The sequence below is a fragment of the Plectropomus leopardus genome, chromosome 2 (genome assembly GCF_008729295.1).
Source record: "Plectropomus leopardus isolate mb chromosome 2, YSFRI_Pleo_2.0, whole genome shotgun sequence".
In the NCBI taxonomy this organism is placed as follows: Eukaryota; Metazoa; Chordata; class Actinopteri; order Perciformes; family Serranidae; genus Plectropomus; species Plectropomus leopardus.
In genome coordinates, this window is record NC_056464.1 from 19,361,222 (window position 1) to 19,387,197 (window position 25,976).

General features: G+C 37.7%; 1 protein-coding gene across 3 annotated transcripts; it reads right to left on the reverse strand.

Annotated features, from left to right (window-relative positions):
- Positions 1-6: 6 nt before the first annotated feature.
- On the reverse strand, positions 7-24,691 carry pfkfb4b (6-phosphofructo-2-kinase/fructose-2,6-biphosphatase 4b). 3 transcript variants are annotated; one of them, XM_042504090.1, is made up of 14 exons: positions 24,593-24,691; positions 14,090-14,206; positions 13,875-13,971; positions 13,128-13,194; positions 12,955-13,029; positions 12,812-12,868; positions 12,433-12,554; positions 12,144-12,351; positions 11,890-12,036; positions 11,688-11,792; positions 11,454-11,583; positions 11,167-11,229; positions 2,981-3,045; positions 7-776 (listed from the first exon to the last, which is right to left on the reverse strand). In XM_042504090.1, exons 1-14 carry the CDS (start codon positions 24,633-24,635, stop codon positions 717-719), a joined length of 1,356 nt encoding a protein of 451 aa, XP_042360024.1. In that variant the 5' UTR covers positions 24,636-24,691; the 3' UTR covers positions 7-716. The 3 variants fall into 3 exon arrangements, with proteins under 3 accessions (XP_042360024.1, XP_042360010.1, XP_042360018.1); XM_042504076.1 differs by lacking the exon at positions 24,593-24,691 and adding an exon at positions 17,208-17,398; XM_042504084.1 differs by lacking the exon at positions 24,593-24,691 and adding an exon at positions 17,208-17,398 and having other exon boundaries at positions 7-2,693.
- Positions 24,692-25,976: the final 1,285 nt, after the last annotated feature.

Below are 25,976 nucleotides of genomic sequence, written 5' to 3' on the forward strand. Positions count from 1 at the left end.
CCTGTTCCACCATTGCATTTTAATCTTTTCAAGAACATTTTTAAGAAGACTATCCTGGCAAAAAAAAAAATCATAAGTCATAAACACAAGAAAGGAATCATTTCATGTCAGACTTTAAAAAATGATAACCAATTTTTTTTTTTTATCCTCACTTGCCCCCCTCGTAACCACAATGGCATTTTTAATATAACTCAACAACTACCAAAGAAAAACACAGTTTAAAAAAATTCTAATGTTCATTCGTGGTGGGTTTTTTTTCAACAGTCAGGGATTTAAGACTTTTATCACAAGCATTTTAACTGAAGTATTTACAGTCTCTTAAGATTTTTTGTGTGTGTAATGATACTTGTTTTAAACAGTAAAAACATCAGAAACACTGAAAGCATATGGCAGTATACACAGCACAATATACAGTAAATATTAAATATAATTACGGAAAAAGGTTCTTAAAGATAAAGGATTATTGCAACAACAGCAAACCCACATATGAAAAAATATTGGCATTTTCCTTTAGTTTTCCTCACTGGGAGTTGAGCTACAGTGGCAGTTCAGTGAAGTTCACAACATGACAGATGTAAAAAAATGAATGAAAGTGAAAGCAGTGAAAGTGCAGTGAAAGTGCTTTTTTAGTCAGGGTAGTTGAACAGCACCGCTGTAATGACGCAGTCCAGAGGTCCAGGCAGAAAGTCTGATAAGGTTTCTGCAGGAACCTTTAGTTAGAGGTGAGCTGGGACTGTTTGCAGAGCGTCATCTGTGGAGCGCTGCACATTCACATTCTGAAACATGAGGAGAGAAAAGGGCCGAGTTATAAACTGACATTGCTTATCTGACATTTACACACTGACTTAAATTCATTGAGTACTTCCTTTATACTCAGATCTTTAAAAACAGTATAGTTACTCAGATATAATTTGTTTAACTGAGGCAGGATTAATGCTTTCAGCTGGTATTAACAGATATATAAATGGATGTTGTGGGGGCTGTTACAGTAGTTTCCAAATGACAGTTTTTGTCATTAAATACATCTCTTTTCAAGACATTTAGGCATGCTCATGGCTCAGAATTAAGTACCACAAAATTATCTAAATGACTATTATTAAACAAGACTTTGCAGGTAAAACAAAAGTCAGAATTTTACTCTAGATAACTACTGACATGTTGAGTTTTGTTTAATCATACATTACTTATTGCTTTCCTGAGTAAAACCATTCAATGTTTTACTCAAACCCCCACTGACGTGTAGCACGCAGAGAAGTGTACTTATGGACATATTATAGTTACTGTCTGAATGACTGTAACTAATCACTGATGTATTCACCAGAAAAAACTAACAGGAGAAAGAGAATTTTTCCAGTTTGGATTTTTATATTTACAATAACTTTCACAAACACAAAAAATCTGAGACACAAAAAAAGTACATTCAATGAAATGAAACATGTCCTCCAACAATGTGTTAACACTATCAGTGATTTTGTAATTTTATTAAATATCATTTTAAACAGTAAACATGATTCAAGCCGAGGTCTCGCAACTGAAATTTTAGACAGGATTCTGGAGGTCACTGCAGATTACGCAATCACATTTCAGCAGTAAACAAGTGTTAACATAGAGACAAGGTTTAGCTTTAAAAAACAATTCTGAATGACAATTATATTGTGCGTCAACTCATTTGCAAAACAAATATATGTTGAGGTTAAATGTACCTGTCTCTTGTATATGTAAGCATAGTAAAAAGGTGTTAAGTAAATAGAATTGGGGCAACAAAGAAACTGTTAAATGCTACATGCTTTTTAAAGACACATTTAAAAACAATATTAATGTTACGTGGTTGTTTTCACGTTCCCTCCTTCAGTCACGATCATATTTTTTATGCCATACACATAACACATTTGTGTTCTATACTTGTGGGGAACTTCATTTACCCTAAATTGAACTTATCCCTATCCTTATACCTTTAACCTAAACCTAAACTCAACTCTAAAACCAAGTCTGAACCCTCACACAGCCCTTTAAAGGGCCAGCCTAAATGTCCTCACTCCCAAGGTCTAAGTCAAATTGGTCCCCACAAATATGGACACATGGTACATATGCACACATGTGCAGGCACATACACACACAAACACACACACACACACACACACACACACACACACAGAGCTGTGTGATTTGTCCTTAATCTGGATTTCTGTTGTGTTGTTCGTACGAAAATGTAACACTGAGGAAAATATGGTTGCCCTGGAAACAAAACCAATTTGAAAGCATATGCAGCATTTGAGTAAAGAGTACATTAGTTTCTTTCTGAATGATGAATTTTGCATTATTTATTTTTGAAACTAACTTCCTTTGTGTTCTGTGTGGTCTGCAGTTTTTGTATTTGGTTCTTTTCTCACTTTGCAGAGTTTTGTCTAGAAAATGTCAAACTGAAGATGCGTTCTGCATCTTATCTTGTTTGTCTCTTTTCATGTGTTTTCTTTGCATTGCATTAAGCTCTCGGGGCTGACGAAGAAAAGGACTTAACAGACAAAAAAAACCCCAGCTGCTCAGACTGAGAGACAAAAATGAAATGTGGAAAAAAAGTGCTGACACGATGGAGGTAGAAGTGATGTCACAGTTGTCTTGATTGCTGTCAAGGATCACTGGTGAACGGAGACTGAACACGGCTTCCTCTGCTGTGTGTGAAAGATTTACATTCTCTGTGCAATAAGAAGAGAGGGACGGATCAGCACTGACTGCGAAGTCTGCTTCAGGAGGGAGATGGAGACTACATTTGATGGAAGATACAGTGTGCCTCTTCAGAAATCATCAAAGAACGTCACACACAGCTTTGACATTTTAAGTGTTTACTGCGACACATTCTCCCAATCGGGTCCTCTGTCACGGATGAGGTGGATGGAAAACGCAGCGAGGTCAATCAGCCATGAAGCAGATTTAAGTTGTCATCTGCTGGAAGACATTTCAGTGTGCTGCCTGGGATACTTACCTCTGGTCTGTCTCTGTGTGTGTTCACAGAGTCCACGCCTAGATAGACAGACTCCACTTTACATCCTGAGAAGGATAAAACAAAAACAGAAATTGATTAGACCAAGTGGAGATAACTTGTCATGTGATTATGTCTCAGTAATATTAATTGTTGTTCTTGTAGAATAATTTTGTGCGAAGGATAAAACCATAAGTCCGTCTTATGTTTAAATACTCGTAATTGACTTCTATGTATATCAAAAGAATGTTAAAAAAAGTCAGAAAGACCACAACTTTTCTGTAAGATTTCTGACAACATTCTATAGTATCACGTTTTTGTGAGATTTTTGACGACATACTATACTGTGATGTTTTTGAGAAATTTTTGATGACATACTGAAGTTTTTATTAGATTTTTGAGTATAGTATGTTAAAAACCCCACGAAAAACATCAGATTCTCAAAAATGACCCAAAATGTCCATTGACTGGAGCGCGCTGCTGAAATCACATGGTGAGGACATAGATGACGTCACGCAATGCATTACAGGCTACCTGAACTTTTGCATAGACAATGTTGCGCCAGTCAAAACAGTCGCGAACAACAAGCCATGGGCCCCCAGTGACATCATCAAGGCCCTCCTCAAAAAAAAACCCGGGCCTTTAAGGAGGGGAACATGACCGACCTGAGAAATATTCAGAGGGAAATAAAACTGCGCTCACGTGAGGCTCAAGAGTCCTACCGGATAAAAGTCGAACAGAGGCTGTAGGACAACAACGCGAGAGAGGTTTGGGATGGTATGATGAAGATCACATTTGGCAAGAGGGGGAAGGGTTGCTGAAAAGAGGGGATGTGGAGAGAGCAAACGAGTTCAACCTCTTTTTCAACCGATTTGACTGCCCAGCCCTGGCAGCGTTTTTCTAACCCCTCCTCTTCACCACGGCTACTGCCGCCACGACGACCGCCACCACCACAGCTGTTGCTGCTGTGACGACCACGGCCGACACTGTTGCTGCTGTGATGACCACAGCCGACACTGTTGCTGCTGTGACGACCACAGCCGACACTGTTGCTGCTGAAATGACCATAGTTGTCGCTGTTACCGCTGCGACGACCACAGCCGACACTGGTGCTGCTGCGACGACCATAGCCACGCTGTTGCTGATGCGATGACCACCACCACCATTGCTGCTGCTGCTACGACCACAGCCGACACTGTTGCTGCTGTGACGAACACCACCATCGCTGCTGCAACGACCACAGCTACAGCTTTTGCTGCTGCGACGACCACAGCTACAGCTGACGCTGTTGCGATGACCACAGCCACCGCTGTTACTGCGACGACCACAGCTACAGCTGACGCTGTTGCGATGACCACAGCCACCGCTGTTGCTGCGACAAGCACCCCGCTGTTGCTGTGATAACCACCACCGCTTCGGCTACAACCACCACTGCTGCTGCTGAGAGAACACCGCCACTGCTGCTAGAATTACCACCACCGCTGCTGCCGCTATGACAACCACCACTGCTACTGCGACCACCACCGCTGCTGCTGCGACGACCACCCCCACTGCTGCCACTGGAACGTTCACCGCCATTGCTGCCACTGTGATGTTCTTGGCCTTTTTTTCGACACTGTACGGTGATGTTTCTCTTCAAGCTATAATATGTCAATTTCAGTCATTTTTTTAACATGTCATACTTGACATTTTTCAACACAATATAGTATGGCGTTTTCGGCTATTTTTTTGACATGCTAAATGATGACGGTTTTGGGCCTTTTTTGGCCTTTGTTTCCACTTTGTATACTATGACGTGCCTCCACAAGCTATAATATATAATTTTCATTTTCATTCCATTTTTATGATGTAAAAATTTGACATTTTTTGACCTACTATACTATGACTTTTTGCCATTTTTTTAATGACATAATAAATTAGGAGGTTTTTGGCCTTTTTTTGGCATTTATTCCCACGTTGTATAATATAACATGACTCTACAAGCTATTCTATGACATTTTCAACCATTTTAGGAGTAGTCCAAATTTGTCTTTTTTCAACATGCCTTTTTGGCCATTTTTTTGACATGCTATATTATGAGGTTTTTGGCCTGTTTAGACCTTCATTCCCATGTTGGATAGGACCACGCTTCTCTACAAGCTATTGTAAATTGGACTTTTTTCGACATATTATACTATTGCCTTCATTAGCATTTTTTTGACATGCTAAATTATTAGGTTTTTGGCCTTTGTTGGCCTCTATTTCCACTTTGTATACTATAACAAGTCTTTACAAGCTATTCTATGTCGTTTTCAGCCATTTTTAGGAGCAGTCAAAATTTGACTTTTTTCGACATACTATACTATTGCCTTGTTCGCTAATTTTTTGACATGCTAAATTATGAGGATTTTGCCTTTTTTTGGCCTTTATTTCCACTTTCTATACCATGACACGTTTCTACAAGCTATTCTACATCGTTTTCAGCCATTTTTAGGAGTAGTCAAAATTTGACTTTTTTCGACATACTATACTATTGCCTTGTTCGCAATTTTTTTGACATGCTAAATTATGAGGATTTTTGGCCTTTTTTGCCTTTATTTCCACTTTCTATACATGACACGTTTCTACAAGCTATCTACATCGTTTTCAGCCATTTTTAGGAGCACTCAAAATTTGACTTTTTTCGACATACTATACTATTGCCTTGTTCGCTATTTTTTTGACATGCTAAATTATGAGGGGATTTTTGGCCTTTTTTTCCTTTATTTCCACTTTTTATACCATGACAACGTTTCTACAAGCTATTCTACATCGTTTTCAGCCATTTTTAGGAGTAGTCAAAATTTGACTTTTTTCGACATACTATACTATTGCCTTGTTCGCTAATTTTTTTGACATGCTAAATTATGAGGATTTTGGCCTTTTTTGACCTTCATTTTCCACTTTATATATACCATTTGCATCGTTTCTACAAAGCTATTCTATGACATTTTCAGCCCATTTTTTAGAAGCAGTCAAAATTGACTTTTTTCGACATACTATACTATTGCCTTGTTCGAGGATTTTTTTTGACATGCTAAATTATGAAGGATTTTTGGCCTTTTTTGGCCTTTATTCCCACTTTGTATACCATGACACGTTATTCTACAAGCTATTCTACATCGTTTTCAGCCATTTTTAGGAGCAGTCAAAATTTGACTTTTTTCGACATACTATACTATTGCCTTGTTCGCTATTTTTTGACATGCTAAATTTATGAGGATTTTGGCCTTTTTTGGACTTTATTTCCACTTTGGATACTATGACACGTCTACAAGCTATTCTACATCGTTTTCAGCCATTTTTAGGAGTAGTCAAAATTTGACTTTTTTTCGACATACTATACTATTGCCTTTTTGACGCTAATTTTTTGACATGCTAAATTATGAGGATTTGGCCTTTTTTTGGGACTTATTTCCACTTTGTATATACCTATGACACGTTTCTTTACAAGCTATTCTATATCGTTTTCAGCCATTTTTAGGAGCAGTCAAAATTTGACTTTTTTCGACATACTATACTATTGCCTTGTTCGCCATTTTTTTGACATGCTAAATTATGAGGATTTTGGCCTTTTTTGGACTTTATTTCCACTTTGTTTACTATACCATGACACGTTTTCTACAAGCTATTCTACATCGTTTTCAGCCATTTTTAGGAGCAGTCAAAATTTTTTTTCGACATACTATACTATTGCCTTGTTCGCCATTTTTTTGACATGCTAAATTATGAGGATTTTTGGCCTTTTTTGGCTTTATTTCCACTTTGTATACTATGACACGTTTTACAAGCTATTCTACATCGTTTTCAGCCATTTTTAGGAGTAGTCAAAATTTGACTTTTTTCGACATACTATACTATTGCCTTGTTCGCCATTTTTTTGACATGCTAAATTATGAGGATTTTTTGGCCTTTTTGGACTTTATTTCCACTTTCTATACCATGACACGTTTCTACAAGCTATTCTACATCGTTTTCAGCCATTTTTAGGAGTAGTCAAAATTTGACTTTTTTCGACATACTATACTATTGCCTTGTTCGCCATTTTTTTGACATGCTAAATTATGAGGATTTTGGCCTTTTTTGGACTTTATTTCCACTTTCTATACCATATACACGTTTCTACAAGCTATTCTATCATCGTTTTCAGCCATTTTTAGGAGCGTCAAAATTTGACTTTTTTTCGACATACTATACTATTGCCTTGTTCGCCATTTTTTTGACATGCTAAATTATGAGGATTTTTGGCTTTTTTGGACTTTATTTCCACTTTCTATACCATGACACGTTTCTACAAGCTATTCTACATCGTTTTTTCAGCCATTTTTAGGAGCAGTCAAAATTTGACTTTTTTCGACATACTATACTATTGCCTTGTTCGGTATTTTTTTTGACATGCTAAATTATGAGGATTTTGGCCTTTTTTTTGGACTTTATTTCCACTTTCTATAATACACGCATTTCTACAAGCTATTCTACATGTTTTCAGCCATTTTTAGGAGCAGTCAAAATTTGACTTTTTCGACATACTATACTATTGCCTTGTTCGCCATTTTTTTGACATGCTAAATTATGAGGATTTTTTGGCCTTTTTGACTTTATTTCCACTTTCTATACTATGACACGTCTTTACAAGCTATTCTACATCGTTTTTTCAGCCATTTTTAGGAGCGTCAAAATTTGACTTTTTTCGACATACTATACTATTGCCTTTGTTCGCTATTTTTTTTGACATGCTAAATTATGAGGAATTTTTGGCCTTTTTTGGACTTTATTTCCACTTTCTATACCATGACACGTTTATATAAAGCTATTCTACATCGTTTTCAGCCATTTTTAGGAGTAGTCAAAATTTGACTTTTTTCGACATACTATACTATTGCCTTGTTCGCTATTTTTTTGACATGCTAAATTATGAGGATTTTTTTGGCCTTTTTTGGACCTTTATTTCCACTTTGTATACTATGACACGTTTTACAAGCTATTTACATTGTTTTCAGCCATTTTTAGGAGTAGTCAAAATTTGACTTTTATTTGCTTTCCTTTATTGCCTTGTTCGCTTTTTAGGTTTTTAGTCATTTTTTTTTTTCGACATGCTAAATTATGAGGATTTTGGCCCCTTTTTTGGACCTTTATTTCCACTTAGTATTATACATGACATACAAAGCTATTCTACATGTTTTTCAGCCATTTTTTAGGAGCAGTCAAAATTTGACTTTTTTCGACATACTATACTATTGCCTTGTTCGCTATTTTTTGACATGCTAAATTATGAGGATTTTTTGGCCTTTTTTGGGTACTTATTCCCACTTTCTATACATGACACGTTTCTACGCAGTCTTTACCAAGCTATTCTATGTCATTTTCAGCCATTTTTAGGAGCAGTCAAAATTTGACTTTTTTCGACATACTATACTATTGCCTTGTTCGCATTTTTTTTTGACATGCTAAATTATGAGGATTTTGGCCTTTTTTGGACTTTATTTCCACTTTGTATACTATGACACGTCTTCTATAAGCTATTCTATGTCGTTTTCAGCCATTTTTAGGAGTAGTCAAAATTTGACTTTTTTCGACATACTATACTATTGCCTTGTTCGCCATTTTTTTGACATGCTAAATTATGAGGATTTTTTGGCCTTTTTTGGACTTTATTTCCACTTTGTATACCATGACACATTTTATACAAGCTATTCTACATCGTTTTCAGCCATTTTTAGGAGTAGTCAAAAATTTGACTTTTTTCGACATACTATACTATTGCCTTGTTCGCCATTTTTTTGACATGCTAAATTATGAGGATTTTGGCCTTTTTTGGACTTTATTTCCACTTTCTATACCATGACACGTTTCTACAAGCTATTCTACATCGTTTTCAGCCATTTTTAGGAGCAGTCAAAATTTGACTTTTTTCGACATACTATACTATTGCCTTGTTCGCCATTTTTTTGACATGCTAAATTATGAGGATTTTGGCCTTTTTTGGACTTTATTTCCACTTTCTATACCATGACACGTTTCTACAAGCTATTCTACATCGTTTTCAGCCATTTTTAGGAGCAGTCAAAATTTGACTTTTTTTTCGACATACTATACTATTGCCTTGTTGGTCGCCATTTTTTTTTGACATGCTAAAAATTATGAGGATTTTGGGCCTTTTTTTTGGACTTTATTTCCACTTTCGTATACTATACACGTTTCTACGAGCTATTCTGTAACATCGTTTTCAGCCATTTTTAGGAGTAGTCAAAATTTGACTTTTTTCGACATACTATACTATTGCCTTGTTCGCCATTTTTTTGACATGCTAAATTATGAGGATTTTTTGGCCTTTTTTTTGGACTTTATTTCCACTTTGTATACTATAACACGTTTCTACAAGCTATTCTACATGTCGTTTTCAGCCATTTTTAGGAGTAGTCAAAATTTGACTTTTTTTTCTCGACATACTATACTATTGCCTTGTTCGCCATTTTTTTTGACATGCTAAATTATGAGGATTTTTTGGCCTTTTTTGGACTTTATTTCCACTTTGTATACCATGACACGTTTCTACAAGCTATTCTACTTCGTTTTCAGCCATTTTTAGGAGCAGTCAAAATTTGACTTTTTTTCGACATACTATTACTATTGCCTTGTTCGCCATTTTTTTGACATGCTAAATTATGAGGATTTTTGGCCTTTTTTGGACTTTATTTCCACTTTCTATACCATGACACGTTTCTACAAGCTATTCTACATCGTTTTTCAGCCATTTTTAGGAGTAGTCAAAATTTGACTCGTTTTCAGCCATTTTTAGGAGTAATCAAAATTTGACTTTTTTCGACATACTATACTATTGCCTTGTTCGCTATTTTTTTGACATGTTAAATTATTTGGATTTTGGCCTTTTTTAGACTTTATTTCCACTTTCTATACCATGACACATTTCTACAAGCTATTCTACATTGTTTTCAGCCATTTTTAGGAGTAGTCAAAATTTGGCTTTTTTCGACATACTATACTATTGCCTTGTTCGCCATTTTTTTGACATGCTAAATTATGAGGATTTTGGCCTTTTTTGGACTTTATTTCCATTTTGTATAATATGACACGTCTTTACAAGCTATTTTATGTCGTTTTCAGCCATTTTTAGGAGCTGTCAAAATTTGACTTTTTTCGACATACTATACTATTGCCTTGTTCGCCATTTTGTTGACATGCTAAATTATGAGGAATTTGGCCTTTTTTGGTCTTTATTTCCACTTTCTATACCATGACATGTTTATGCAAGATATTCTACATAGTTTTCAGCCATTTTTAGGAGTAGTCAAAATTTGACTTTTTTCGACGTACTATACTATTGCCTTGTTCGCCAGTTTTTTGACATGCTAAATTATGAGGTCATTTTTAACGACAAACTAAAGTATGACATTTTGGGGTCACTTTTTGACGACTTATTATAGCATGACATTTTGGGGTCACTTTTTGACAACTTACTGTAATATAACATTGTGGGTTATTTTGACAATATTATGATGTTTTAGGGTCATTTTTGAAGACAAACTATACTATGACATTTTAAGGTAATTTTCAACAAAATACTATGCTATGAGGTTTTGGGTAATTTTTGATGACATACTATTCTATGACGTTTTTGTGCCAATTTGGGTCTTTTTTTTTTTTTTAAGAGTATTTGTTGGTCTTTTTATTGCCTTTAATGGACAGAACAGCTTGAGAGTGAAATGGGGGCATACATGCAGCAAAGGGCCGGGGCGGGAATTGAACCTGTGGCTGCTGTGGCGACGATACAACCTTGTTCTATCCACTGAGCCAGCAGGTGCCACCATTTTGGGTCATTTTTGACGACATACTAAATATATTATGTCTTTTTCATGAGATTTTTGAGGACATACTATACTGTAAAGATTTTGTGAGATTTTTGATAACATACTATACTATGACGACATACTATATACTGTGACATTTTCGGGTCATTTTTGACGGCATACTATACTAAGACATTTTGGGGACATCTCTGACTCCTTTTACTCTATATATTATATTCTTTATTGTCTTGGCTTGACTGGATACAGAGTTTGAGAGACAGCTAGAAGTTGGTGTCTGATACTTTCTGAAGTTATATGTGATTGCAACTCACTAATATTATATGTCAATATCACACAACTCACCATAAGCCATGGGGGTCAACTTCAACACTGTGTGCAAATGGCACTTAAGATAAGGCAATTCATCTGTGAAGACAAAGACAAAGTTATGAAACATACAGGAAATCTCAGGGTCAGGATTACATTTTCATTGAAGCTGCACAAATGGTGCTTTTCAGTCCATCGATATTTAGCTACAGATTTTTTCTTTTTTAAATTAACCCAATGTATATAATAAATAAGTAAATAATCAAAAACTGTCAATAAACTTTGAAATGTTGTTCATTTTGCTTGTTTTAAGTTGTTTATACCTGCAGTCTTGTCAAGGAAATATGCAAGAAGACAACGCATGACGGCCTGATGACAAATGACCAGAACATTCTCCTGTCTCTCCAACTCCATGATCACAGGCTCAAGTCGCTGCACCAGGTCTTCATAAGACTGATGGAGAATCACAAATCCGTCAGAAACACTTTTTTCAGGTCACAAACAAACACATTCACCTCAAAATAAGAGAATTGAAACATATGGAACCAAATTCTCACCTCTCCTTTAGGATACCGGTAGCGGTACTTGTCTTGGTCTCTCAGTGCAAACTCCACAGGGTAATGCTCCTGGATCTCCTCATACATCATTTCCTCACACACTCCCTTTGTAAAGAGAGGAGAAGATGTGTTCAGCTTAGGTTTACACATGCTTTAAAAAAGGTCTCTGGATTAATTTTGATGAAAACAGACATGAACATACAGCATCTATTTCATTGAGTGACTTCCATTGTTCGTATGGCACGCCCAGGCACTCAGCTGTCTGGATTGTCCTCTTCATCTGACTGGTCCACACTTTTAGATCTTTGATGTTCTGGTCCTGTATGAATTTCCCCAGTGTTTTGGCAAACTAGAACACAAGAGATCAAATCTGTCCAATCAGAAAAATGATTTCCCCTCAAAAGCCATATTGACATACAGTTTACATTCAAACCCACATGTGACACAAACACGCACCTCATTTCCTCTGGCAGACAAGCCAGAGTCTCCTCCGATCCGCCCCTTGATGTTGAGGTCGCTCTCCCCATGGCGACACAGGTAGATAGAGCGTGGCGTGATATGGATGTTCATCAGGTAGTAGACAATTCGGCTTTGGATGTGGTCAAGGACGCGGTTCACCAGGTAACGACGGCCCACGTCCATGATCTTTATGTAGGACAGATCCCTGGAAAAACAGAGCCAGTCAACCATCTGTGATCTTGAGGAGGTAGTTTAATCTGATCTGGTGTTATTTGTGTTTCCTCACCTGTCCAGAACCTCATCCAGAGGCTGGTAGGAGGACTCGTAACACTTGATCCTCTTCATGAAGTCCTCAATGGCCTCCTCTGTGTTGCAGTGTATGTAGTCTGGGCTGCCCAACTTCACTTGCTACAGAGGGAGACACAGGGCGACTGACTGACACGACTTCCAGTATTTACAAGACCAAGTTTGTTTGTTTGGATCTGAACTGGAGTTTGAAAGTCTTCGTTATCTACCTTCATATTACCCTTTTTTTTAAATGTTGCAATGTTGTGTTATCATATGCAAGGAGGAGTGAACTTGTCACATATCTTGTCCAAGTCCATTGTTTGTTTATTGCATTTCTGATTACTTATACCGATAGAATAAAAAGTGAAAAGGCTTACCACTATATTTTGAGCGATGACATCTGGGTCCTCACATACAGACTCCACAAAAAATACCTGCATTGAAAAGACAATATAGTAAACATGAATACCTTTAAGTCAAAGTGACTGTGTACAATAATACCTTGCCTTGGTTGACATACCTTGAACCCATTCTGCTCAGCAAACTTGACAATGGTCCCTCTTCTTTCTCTTGTTGTATTTGTAGCATCAAACACCTGAAAGCAGGAGAAAAAAACTCTTTATGCAGCCCTGATATGTATTGATAATATGACCATTTGCTATGGAGAACTTAAAGACAGCATCAAGCACTCACTGCCACCTGTCCTCCTTCGACGCTCAGGTACTGCCGAACATCATTAAGTGCTGCCAACGCACACTGACTGTGGACGGACAGCAGGCACAGAGAGTATTGTAAAGACTTGTAGTGTTGTGTTCATTAACCAACTAGTTAATGTATATTTCATTTAGGCAGACACACGGGAAAAGTTTTAACCTCATCTTTTGTGTAGAAAAACCACATGACACGTTCTTGAGTTGCAATGGTTTGTTAGAGGGGTCTCTTAAAAGATAAAGACATCTTGAGCCCAACAAGCTCAAGGAAGACAGAAGACGATAAAAGGCTGTTTTTTTTGTTTTTTTTTAACTGTGTGCAAAATAAGTCAAAGCAAAACGGCATTTACTCCTGTGTTCATTAATATATATATATATTAAATGCTATGATTTCTAGCCATACAGCTGGTAGTCATCTGATCTATGGACACAATTTGTTCATCTTCTGCTCCAATAAATGTACTGCAATGCCAATACTTTAGGATACAGCACTGTAGTATGATTCAGTTACTGTATATAAGCATAAATCACAGTGGTCGAACATGTGCCGTAAAAAGCCAACAGTCTGCAGGTTTTCTTGCTATCTCATCATCTCAGCAGGTGACTACACAGACGGCCTCCTTCTTTCTACTTGATGAAACTGTCAGTGAGCAGATTTTTTGATTGGTATGAAAACCTAAAGACTACTGGCCCTTCATTGCTTGTGACTGTCCAGTCATTGTAGACTTACCGTCTGATTTTTAAGCCCTCTTCATTATCTGGACGGAAGAACTCGAAGGACTTGTAGATCTTCAGACACTCCCTCCGGTACTGGCCAACATTGAACTCTGTTACAGATGAGAGCTTGTTATTTTTAAATAGATGGCGTATGGCTGGTTTATACTGTTAACTCATACTGTATGTAAATATATGTGTGCCTGTATGTTTTTGGTGTGTGGCTGGTACCTTTGGTTGGCACACCTATCCAGTTTAAGTAGCGTGTCAGCTTCTTTGAAATGTAAGTCTTCCCACGAGCTGGAAGTCCAACAGTAACAATGAGGGTCGGGCAGTTCGTCATACACACTGTGTGACAGAGAGAGAAAGAAACACCGACTTTTAATTAAACTCACCTCTCCCACATTTAATTTGCTGAGCATGGCTTGTCAAGATTTTTTTAGTTCAGCAAGAGTTTAATTAGTTTTGAATGTTGCTCATAATTACACCAGACAGTGAGAACATTTGTTGGAACGATTTCAGCTCACTGTGTGTGGCAGTGACACACATTACTGCAGAAAATCACCTGCCAGAGAGCGGGGACATCATTACTACAACAACTGTGACAGTGAATGAGCCACAAGATTCTCTTGATGCTGAAATGTCTCAGCAGCATTTTGGGTTCATGTCGGGGCTCAAGACTAGCTTTTAATGAGACAACAAGGGATGACACATGGTGAACAAACAAATGGATATAAGGATGAGATGAGCATGAACATGTAGACAGCAGAGGGTGAGGTTAATTACAAACAGCACCATATTGTACTGTGCGCCGCATTGGACCCCCAAGTTTTTAAAATTTGAAAGCTGTACCTGAAAGTTGAAGATATTTAAAGTATATTACATTCCATTATCTACATAATTTTTGTTCTTATTTACAACAAAATTATAATGCTCTTTCTGGTTTTCTCTACTAGTATTAAGAGGCAAGAATCACCAGAGTCCCCAAAAAAAGATTTCACAATACAATATTATTGCCATGTTAAAAATTTTGCAATATTCTGAGTGTTGTAAAAAAAAAAAATACTGGGATATACTGAGATTTCTTAGCTTTATTTTTAACTGCAAAATATATCTTATAAAGAAAACTATATCAACATTGTTTTATCTTTTAATATAAAGTTTTCGGTCTGTTCATCAGCAGTAAAATGTATCCAAAGGACAGAAAAAGTAATTGATTTTATTATTCTAGTAGACTGCTAAAATTTTTATTTGTATTTTACATATTTATAGGTTAAATCATTTTTAAAAATCGACACTTGGCATCCGTGTATTGATACAATATTGCCAAGTAAAATACTGCAATATTATGCTATATCGATCAAAGTTACATCGACAGCTTTTGATACAGATGCAGATGTCATTCAGCATTTTACAGCCCCTGAGATGGCTGGCTTAGCCATGATACCTGCCATGTGTTAACTGCACAGCCAAAGAAGACTGCAAATCTTAATGAACTACCCAAAGATCACACGCAGTGTGTTGAGCACAAATGTAAACTTTGCAATGTAGTTTTTGAATGATATGTCAATTGTGGGAAAGATGAAAGACAGAAAATAGCAAAAAAAAAAACCCAAAGAATTTTCAATTTTGGCTAGACCAGAGAAAAATCTTAATAACCAGCAGCGAGGCATCTAAAGTGCCATAACCAGCAGATCCAAGAAACTGGGTAGAAAGAAAACTGAATGGCAAGTTTGTAGGACACACACCCACTAAGTGTGCTCCTGTTGCCCCTGTCAGTGGATCCTTTGACCCATCTGAAAAAAACTACACATAATCCCTCTATTTCCTGTACTTACAATTGTAATATTCCTGCATCAGATTTGCAGATGTATTGCTGTGTTTTACATTCAGCAGCTGCATATCTACCACAGCATTCTGCAAAACCCTGACTGGTCTCACAGGCCACACTAGAGCTGGACAAAAGTCCACCTCAAACACTTTCATCTGCTCTGCTATGCCTTTATCCACCCGTCCAAAGCTTGTTTTTTCCCCTTTTGCCCTCTCCCAACACTCCTCCAGGACTCTCTTGGTTGGGGGGTAGTGATTGTGTACCTTCAGCCCTACCCAGTAATTCGTCCAGCTGTTTCCTGTGAAGCCACAGTCCTTCTCTTCACAGCATATCTATGCCCTCTCATCAAAAAACACAGCAGCCACTGTCTCTTTATTAACCTGAGCTCTCCTGACCTCATATTCTAAACAGAGAACCGGGTCCATATTGCCCCTGCCTCTCCTAAATCCACTTTGGTATGCGGCAACCAATCCCCTCTTTGCCAAAAAGTACATGAGTCTTTCATTAAGCATGTGTTCCATTAAATTGCATATATGAAATGTCAGAGCAATGGGTCTGTAGCTTCCTGGTTTACTAGGATCCTTCTCTGGCTTCCTTATCGGGACAATGCCTGCTTCCTTCCAGCTCACAGGGAGCCTGTCCTCCATCCAAACTTTATTGTATAATAATAACAACAGTTTTTATTCAACCCTCCCTCATTGATATGTGAAAGAATTAGCTCAAAATGCAAAACTCAAAACTATAGAAAAACAAAAATTAGTAGTCACAACCTGGAGCACTTCTGCAGATATCCCTGCATAACAGTTTCCTCCTAAAGTTCACTCGAGCTTCACTCACCTCACAGACCTTATGGGACAAATGTTTTAGGTTTGATTTCCTAAGACACTCTTGCAGTGAGTAATTTATACTACAAAGAAAAAAATGATTGGAGGAAAAGATGAGGAAGATGTTTTGTGCTGGATGCAGGACTGGGCGGTTTTAAGAGAAAAACAAGTAAGAGAGCAGAGTTTGACTCAGCAAAAACTATCCCACCTAAAAGACAGAGTAAATCAGACTGAGAATGACTGGCTGGAATAAAACAGCTGCTCACTGTCACAATTACTCCAACAGGTTAACACCCATAGGACATGTCGACTGTGAGTGGGGTAAACTGATGCATCTGAGTCATGTGTGTCTCATGTGGCCAAATCCAATTCAGGGAGCTTGCAATTACTCCGCTATTCAAAGGTAAAATACCACCATGCATGTGACAGTCATTGGAAAAAATGAACCAGATGAGCTGATGCAACACGTCCAAGCGCCAAAAGGCAAGATTATGTGTGCGCAACATCAAAAACATAACGGATAATTTCGCATAAGGGAGTGTCTTTGAGTTCAAACACAGACTGGATCCTGGATTATATTAGTACATCTTAGAGAAAAACATGAAAATAAAATAAGAGACAGGATATTAGCAGATGCCCCCCATCAACTCCCAGTCGCATCCTTTGCGACACTTGCCGGCCGGCTGCACCTTACCCCGTCTCTGAGCTATGTGCCCGTTTCTGCACGGCATCCAGATCTTCCTGAGCGGGTTCTGCATGAGCTCCCGCGGGGAGTTTTCCAACATGTACTCCTCGTTGTCCAACATCCTGGATGTTGGATCAGTAATGTTACCCTCCTGGTGTAAAACTGAGGCGGTGGGCTGTAGCCCCGGCAGTCTGATTCAGCAGGCTGCAGGATGGATGTTAAACATCAGCTGAGAAACAGCAGTTTCCCATTACCGTAATGACTGGAGTGTGAGCGCACCAGAGAATGAAGGAGCAAAACAAAGAGCCAGGTACAGGATGTGACTTTGCTTAAACGGCGTTTTAGTCGTGTTATTTTAACCTCATGTGACTGCCTCAATACGTGTTTTCAACTGTTTATTCAATTTATGTTACAATGTTGTTCAAAACATTTATCACAGTCTTGTTTCCAGTTTAAAGTCGCCAATAGGCTCTTGTCTCAGGCATTATATTTATTCAAAGAACACACACACACATGTGTGTGTGTGTGTGTGTGTGTGTGTGTGTGTGTGTGTATACATATATATATATCTAACGTAACTTCAGGCTTGTCCAGAGCTGATAAATATAATGGACATGATACAAGACCATGGAAAAAGTATTCCGTTATTCACAGAGTGATAACTTCGGGTGTTTGGGAGGGAGAGGGGTTGTTTTTGGTATGTCATTATGACATGTGGTCTTGGTGACCATGCCTTTTTTATTTAGTCTGGCTTTTAATTAATGTAATTCTCATAATTTATTTTTTTTTCCAAATATTAATTTGTTTTTTTTTAACCTTCACTTACAGATTTCATGTCATCGATGTCATTTTATTTCCTAATCTTGTCCTTTTTTGCTTTAGTGTTGCATTTTTATTGTGAATCACTGTGAGCTACATCACTCGTATGAAAAGTGCTTTATAGTCTAAACAAAGTTTATTATTATATTTGTATGGCACATTTTTGTATGCTCTTGTAATTCTTTACATTTTAATGAACTTTCTTTTTAATGCAACGAATACAATTCCTTAAATCTTTTTTAAAAACAACTCCAGCCCACGTGACAACATGCTGATGCTCATGTAAGAAAACAACTTCTCAAGTGCTACCGTAATGGCGCGGGGAGTGAGCAACAGAAACTGGAGAAAGCAGACGTGGAAGAAAAACAAGCGTAGCTCTGTTCACATGGAGCACACATGGACAGTGTATGCAGCTGAGACATAAACCAATCAGAAAAGAGATGAGGACCCCGGCAGCCAATAGGAGAGGCGGGTCGGGAACAGAGGAGGGCGTGCTGTGAAGCTGACTGCTGGAAGTGCAGATAAACATCATCACGAAAACTATCATGGCACACCAGGTTCACACAACCCAGTCACGGGCCCCACAGTCCACATCACACAGCTTCTCTGTGACAAAAGTCATCAACAACTTCAACATCTGACATTGGACATAATTTGACAACAAAGGATTGCAATCAGCTGCTAATAGCTTTAACAATAACAACAAAACTATTCAATGTTCGAACCTTCATAGGCTATTTGGTAATTAGAATAATTATTATTTATTCGTTAATTATAACAATAACTAATAATCATTATTATTATGTTGGGGAAATACTGTTAAATCTATTGTGTATGTTAAAATTATCAACTGATTGCTGAAACAAATAATTATTTTCATTATCAATTAATCTGCTAATTATTTTTTCTAATATTGATTCATTGGTTGATCTATTTAAACAGGAAAAAAAACAAGGTTTGCTTAAAAAATAATTGAATCCATGAATTACTTATCAAAAATAAGTCGTAACCTTCTGTCAATTAGGTTACCCAAGTAATCCCCTCAGCTCCAGACAGTTCATTCATTATATAAAGCAACCAATTAATCATCAGAAAAAATAAGTGGATCAATTGATCATTACTTTTTAACTTACACAGTAGATCTAAAAGATTTTTTTCCGTGGCTGACTTTCTCTTAAAAATCAATGATGATAACAACAATACCAGAATTATTGATTCTTTTCTCTTTTTGTTTTTTTTTGCTAGAAAATGTCAGTACTATAATATGCCCAGTATAGCCTAATTTCTCATGGCAAGGTCTTCAAAATGTTTGTCTTGTCCAACAAAGAGTCCAAAACTTCAAAGATTATTCACAATTGTGAAAAGTAGCAAATTGACATATCTGAGAGGATGAAGTCTGGGCTTTGGAATGAAAAATAACTGAAACAATTAATCATTTTTTAAGGAATAATTATCTCCTAGTTTTCTGTTAATAGTCAAGTAACCTTTCATCCTCAGAAATTTTATTCATTAATATCTTGTGAACTGAATATCTTTGAGTTTTTGGACAAGTATTGTTACAATACTTGAAAACTGATCTTGTCATATGCCAACTGTAGGCCTATTTACATACGCTTTGCTTCCATTTCATTTACCCTGGGTCAGATCTGCAGCCAGATATCTGTGAGGGAGATAGTTTATCATACTGCCACCATACTTCATTAAACCACTACAACAAACTTCTGTACTCAAATTCCTAAATATATATGAGACAAGAAGCAGATGAAGCAGCCATAGACAACACTTATCAACAACTATCTAAACAACTGGTTCAATTTTTATGAGTAATGACTGAATCATGTCGAATTTACAACCTCCTGACTTGTAATGAATGTGGACGTCTGCGTTGTGTTTGTTCTCAAACTGATGAGACGTAATGTAATGTCAAATAACACCAGGTGGCGCTGTGTACTCATTTTTAAAGGCCAGGAGCTTGGATTTCATTGTAGCAGAAAATAAAGTTGATACAAAGATGAGAGATGTTACTGGCAGCTGTGTTATCAGTTCAACATCCACAGTGACAGTAAACACATCCTGAGGTCAAAGGGCACCGCCGTCTGAGACAGCCAGCGTGTCAGCAGGACTAATCCCATCAGACACCACACTTCAGAGCTTCGAGCAATAGTCACACACACATGCGCAAACACACACACACACACATTTTCATTACTTCAGTGCATACACTTGACTACAGTATGGGTCTTCAAGTTTATAAGCGTTATTTATTTATTTTTTCAACCACTTATTTAAAAACTGTTTGGCGAAGAGTCAAAGAATTTAACAGCCAAACTGTTGAGGAAGCACACACGACATCAGATATAGTTTTGAAAAAAATACAAATGTACATATTAGAGATGCATTGTTCTGATACTGATATTGGATAGGGGGGGCAATACAGACTCAGATAGCTGTATCAGGTATCAGTGACAACTGGTCCCATTCATTTCAATTCTACTGTACTTTAACATCTGATGACACTTCCTGCACCGACAACTTCTATGTCTACCTGCTGTACCTGCACCTGTTAATATTTTTTTTTCTTTTACAAAGTTGCTGGTGCACAATTTTATAATTTTAACAATAAACAGTTTAGTAAATGAACTGTGTGTATTTGTTTGTTGCATTTTGTTTCACAATTAGGAAAGAAATGTTTAAGTCAAGCCTATAATGTTACTTTACACATGAAAGAATGATCCCAGTCACTTTCACACAGTTAAGAATACAGATTATTGATTACATATTGGTATCAGATTGATACTCAGTATCAGCCAAAACGTAAAGCCCAGGAATCATATCAGCACTGACAAAGTTGGATCAGTGCATCCCTAATAAATAAACATTAAATAAAATATATCCTGTATTAAGCATACATAACTTCTCTAATTTGACCTGCTGAATAATACAGCATGTAGAATATAAATTATTCGGGTGTGTGTTAGTGCCTCACTGAGCAATCAATTGGATAAATGGATAAAATAGAAATTATAAAAAACAAAATAATCTCTCTTTTTTTATGTCTAAATGACACTGCAGCAGCATGCTCGTCTGCCTTTTACTCACCATCAGTCATCTATTCCCAAACCTTAAAGATACACTATGCAGGATTTTCCTAAAAAAAAAAAAAAAAAAAACACAGTGTATGCCTCCTGTTGCATCCCTGATGGAATGTAGTTTTTTTTATTTATTTTTTTGAGAAATGTAAAAGATTAGACATCAAAATGCTGAATAACATAGATCTTTCATAGCTGACAAATGCAGATAACAACTATGTATAGTATGACCAGCAGCAGTGTTCAACAGCGAGGCGAGTAGCAGCAAGTCGATGCAGGTGTTCACGACTTGTTCAGATCCTGCATTTACTACGCAGCAGTAAAAAGTATGAATGTATCTATTATCTTATGGAATATGTATCAGACACAAAATAAAACATAATGTAGAGTCTGTAATCTAAAAGCACACCCAGTTGTTTTAGCTTAAAAAGATCAGGACCTCATTTTGATCTCTGCAGACTTTCTACACTTCATGGATAAAAATATCTGTGTGATGCATTGACCCTCCAATTTGCTGCTACATCAGCCTCCACTCTCTTGGTAAGACTTCCCGCAATATTTTGGATCCTGACTGCAGAGATTTGTCAGGTCTTTGGCAGTAAGGTCTGGCTTGTGGTCTGCGTTTGAACTCATCTTAAAGGTGCCTGATGGGGTTGAGGTCAGTCAGGACTCTGTGACATCACCTTCACCTGCATAAAACCTAGAAAACCATTTCTAGATTGAATTAGTTCTGGCAACAGTTTGGGGGAAAATAGCTTTCCTTTTACAAGGCGACAGGGCTCATGTACACAAAGACAAAAGCACACTATTGCCTAAAACATCAGTGAATGATTTACCATCATAATGACTATTAACTAAAACTGGGTCTAGCCCAAACCATAAAAAACAGACTCAGAATAAAAGTATGTAGACACTGGACATGTGTATTATCAGTCTGTAAGTCTCTATCATCTGATTTGTCTTTGCAACACAGGAATATTTTCATTACTGACTCTATTAATTTATCATCATTGATCTGATTACTTGTAAAAAAAAAAAAAAAAAATTAAAATTAAAAAGTGTGAAAAATGCCCCAGAAGCTCAAGGTGACCCCTTAAAATTGCTGCTTTTTCCCCCAATCAATAGTCCAAAACAGAAAAAAATAAGCCAAAAAAGAACAGCAAGCCTTCACACTGCAGGAGCTGCAAACATCATTTTGTGCATGACTTAAACAGTGACATCATTATCAATAAATTCTCTGTCAATCTGGGCTGATCTTTCCTGCATTTATTTATATGTATTGTAATCCAGAGTCGTGTGTTCCTTTTGTGTCACATGCTACAGAGGATGACAGAACAGGTGAGTCTTAAACAGCAAGAATAATGTCTCCATTGTACAGAAATGTTGCAACATCTGCAAGCAGTAAAAAAAACATATAAAAATAAGAGAAAACAACCTTGCACTTGAATGCCCCCACCCAGATGCAAAACACCAGCAAGATCAGTGCAGTGCGCAGGCGTACAATGACTGCATCGGCATCACACAGACATGTAGGCTACAGCAGCTCTGCCTGAAGCCTATAATGAGATTCTGAGTGAGCGGGTGAACTTTCCCCCAGATAGAGAGCAGACACAGGGAGGGAGGGCTGTAGAGTGAGCCAGCCAGCCAGCGAGAGAGCGAGTCGATGAACAAGGATGAGAAGGGTTATTTATTGTGATTATTTAGAATAAGGACAGAAATAAAAACGGAACAAAACAAGGATTGTTGGGTATAATCGAGAGGTGGAAATAGAGGGTGGAAGAGGGTAGATTTACTGCATTTGGCAGCGTCTGAGGCTCAAGGAAATATCCTGAGGGGTATAAAGCTACTGTGGAGTACATGTAGGGATATGATCTGTGTCAGGTCTGTTGCACCCACTGAAGCATATTTCTCTTCATCTGCAAACATATATCCACTATGTGAGTACTCCAGAGACAAAGCTCACTCAATGCTTTCACAACCTGTGTCTACTTCACATCATATTTAAATCTCTGTTAACAGCAGAGACAGCTTAATATGGATGTTATTGATGTACTGGACAGCTAAAATACAAAGTTGCTGTATGCATTTGTTCCTAAAATAACTTGACCAGACACCACAAATACACATGTATGCAACTTTCTAGCATGTTTGTCCTGTTTTTCTGCTTAGCCCCACCTCTCTGCTGGCACACAGACAAGCCAGCAGAGCACATCTCGGACACACCAACACAGCCTGAGCCCTGCTCATCCCTCCTGCATCTGCCACAACAGCTCGAGCACTTAAACCACTGTGACCATATTCGTACAAGGAGCAGCTTGTGAATCCCTCCCTCAAAATCTATCAGAGACTTGTTACAGTTTGTCCTCTCTGCATGATGCTGGTCAATATGACAGCACAGCAACACAGTGTGTAACAGGCCCTCCGGGCTTCATGACAGATAGAGTTACGCAATTGCCTATTCTCATAATAACTTGAGTCATTGGATTATATAGTGCATAGCATTAGCTTTGGTTCAGATGCTGTTCATATTCACATAATCCCCTGTGGTATGTTAAGTATTGTTAACCTCAATAATAATGTAATAGACTGACTTCATGCAAAAATAAACAACAAAAGTTCAGGTTGAAATGTCCATTTACCTTTGACACAAGCCAGCGCTCAAATTAACACTGAAATCTTTTATCCATCTGCCCCAACAACTGCTGCACATGAAATCTTTTTGTAGCTACAAGAATCAGCAATAAAAAAAAACCCCACAACATTTAAAAGCAAGTTTTTAAAAACCAAACTGTTGTGGTATTTTTAACAGACATTGTGTGAGCCATACGGAGAGCTCCTAAATATGTGATGATAATGCTGAAAGACCTGCAGGGACAACCAGCCTGGAGGTGACAGTATGCCAGAATATGATGACAAGTTTCGCTGTCCTCTCCTGTCACAGCACAGCGTGGTCAGACAGCATTTCCTCAACATTACCCGAGAGCAGATCCACAATAACAATCATCTCCAGACATTTCTAGAACATTCTTGAGTACAAACTCTCCCAGATCTGCTGGGGAGGCTCTTTGACACAACATGATAATCAGAAACATGCTGTTTGGAAAGCTTTTTGAAACAAACAAGTCGTGTTTACATTCTGTCAGCCCACCAGTTAGCTTCCAGGCTAACAACACAGCAGCTGCAGCAGCAGATGAAAAGATGGTCGCTGCCAAAGCATCCTTGGCATTTGCAAACTATTTCTTTCCTACGCGAAAGATGAAATGCCCAGTCTTTCCCAAATGTAGCGACTGTGTGCCGCAGTCCGTCCCGCCTCTCCTCGGTTGGAAGCCCCTTGTCAAGCTCTGAAGCATGCCTACGTGACACAGCCTTGTTTACTTCTTCCGCTCGCGAGCCCAGCTGCTCCGGAGCACTCACTGCACACAAAATCCACTGACAAAGAGTGCCAAAAATATATGTAAGAAAACTAAAAGTGAGTCTGCACCCTACCTGCTCTGTCCCGCGTGCTTCTCGGGCGGCATGAGCCCCTCATGGTCCCAGTTTGAAGGCTCTTCTTCCCAGCGTGCTCAGCACTGTGAGTCTCCACAGCAGCGCAAGCAGCAATGAATGAAGTGCGCTGAGAGTGGCGTGCGCTCGTTATCGCGTCCATACGCACGCATGCACATGCACGTGCTTTTTTTTTTATTGTGTAGTTGTGCTCATGTGCCTCCATTTATTTATTTAGACTGTAGATATTTGCACTGTAACTCCAACTTCTGCACAAGTGTACAATCCCTCCATTGCACCTTTTAAACATACATTTTGTGTTCTTTATATTCCATTTTTTTCGTTTTATATTTTTAAAACGCTTCTATTATCTTTTGTCTCGTACTATTTAAATTCAACATTTTTATTCTTCCTTTATTTTAAATGTTTTGCACCAAAACACCAAGTCAAATTCCTTGTATATGTAAATGTACTTGGCAATAAAGCCAGATTCAGATTCTGATCTTTGCCCCTTCTACATTGTGTTTTAGCCCTTTTTGTGTATGAGCCATCACCAGTCACATGTGCACCTCAAGTGTGTGCATGCAGATAACCCTGGACCACAAGAGAGAGTATGAGTTGTATGCTATTAATTTTACTAGTTGTAAATTTGTTGCAGAACAAAATATCATCCAAGATGGATCCAGCATTAACACATAATCATCAGGCCCTGTCCTGTGGGGGAGTAATGTGTCAAAATGTAGAGATGGTATCCGCATTAATTCATTTCCTACATGGTGCAGATCAGTGGTGTAGAGATGGGTGTACTATATTGGTAGATGGGTAGGTTACCAAGAGAAAGTGGGTATACTCTCATATTTATTCCAACAGCTTTTCTGATAGGGTGGTGCAGGGAAACCATAATCACTCCTCAAATTGATCTAAAACATCCCATTTCCTATAAAAAATACATACAGAAAACAAATGAAGATTCCCCTCCATTCACTTTTTTTTTTAAATTCCACTCTGTATGTATGTGCATTGTTTAACCATGACAAACAGTTAAAAGGCTGTGATTTTTATGTATGGGAATTGTCCTGTTTTTCAGCGAGAAAAAAAATACAATAATTGAGCTGAAATCAACGTTAACATCTTTATTCAGCGCTCCTTTTTTGCACAGTCAGTTGGTGATATACCTGCAGACCTCTTTGTCTGAGACGGAGACAGTACCAAGTAAAAATGTAGTGTTTTGGAATGTTATTTTTAAGGCTTTTTTTTCTATAACCAATTCATTATATATATATATATATATATATATATATTATATATATATATATATGTGTGTGTATATATATATATATATATATAGAAATAAGTTAATCATGAAACACTGATCTTGTAGTCTTTG

What these genes read in the sequence shown, in the direction of transcription:
- pfkfb4b (XM_042504076.1), bottom strand. Translation starts at nt 17,319, where the DNA reads ATGTTGGACAACGAGGAGTACATGTTGGAAAACTCCCCGCGGGAGCTC. An exon ending in TGTCTGCCAGAGGAAATGAG is followed by an intron (nt 12,037 to 12,143) that starts GTGCGTGTTTGT and finishes CTTGTGTTCTAG; the next exon opens with TTTGCCAAAACACTGGGGAA. An exon ending in TTTCCTTGACAAGACTGCAG is followed by an intron (nt 11,230 to 11,453) that starts GTATAAACAACT and finishes TTGTCTTCACAG; the next exon opens with ATGAATTGCCTTATCTTAAG.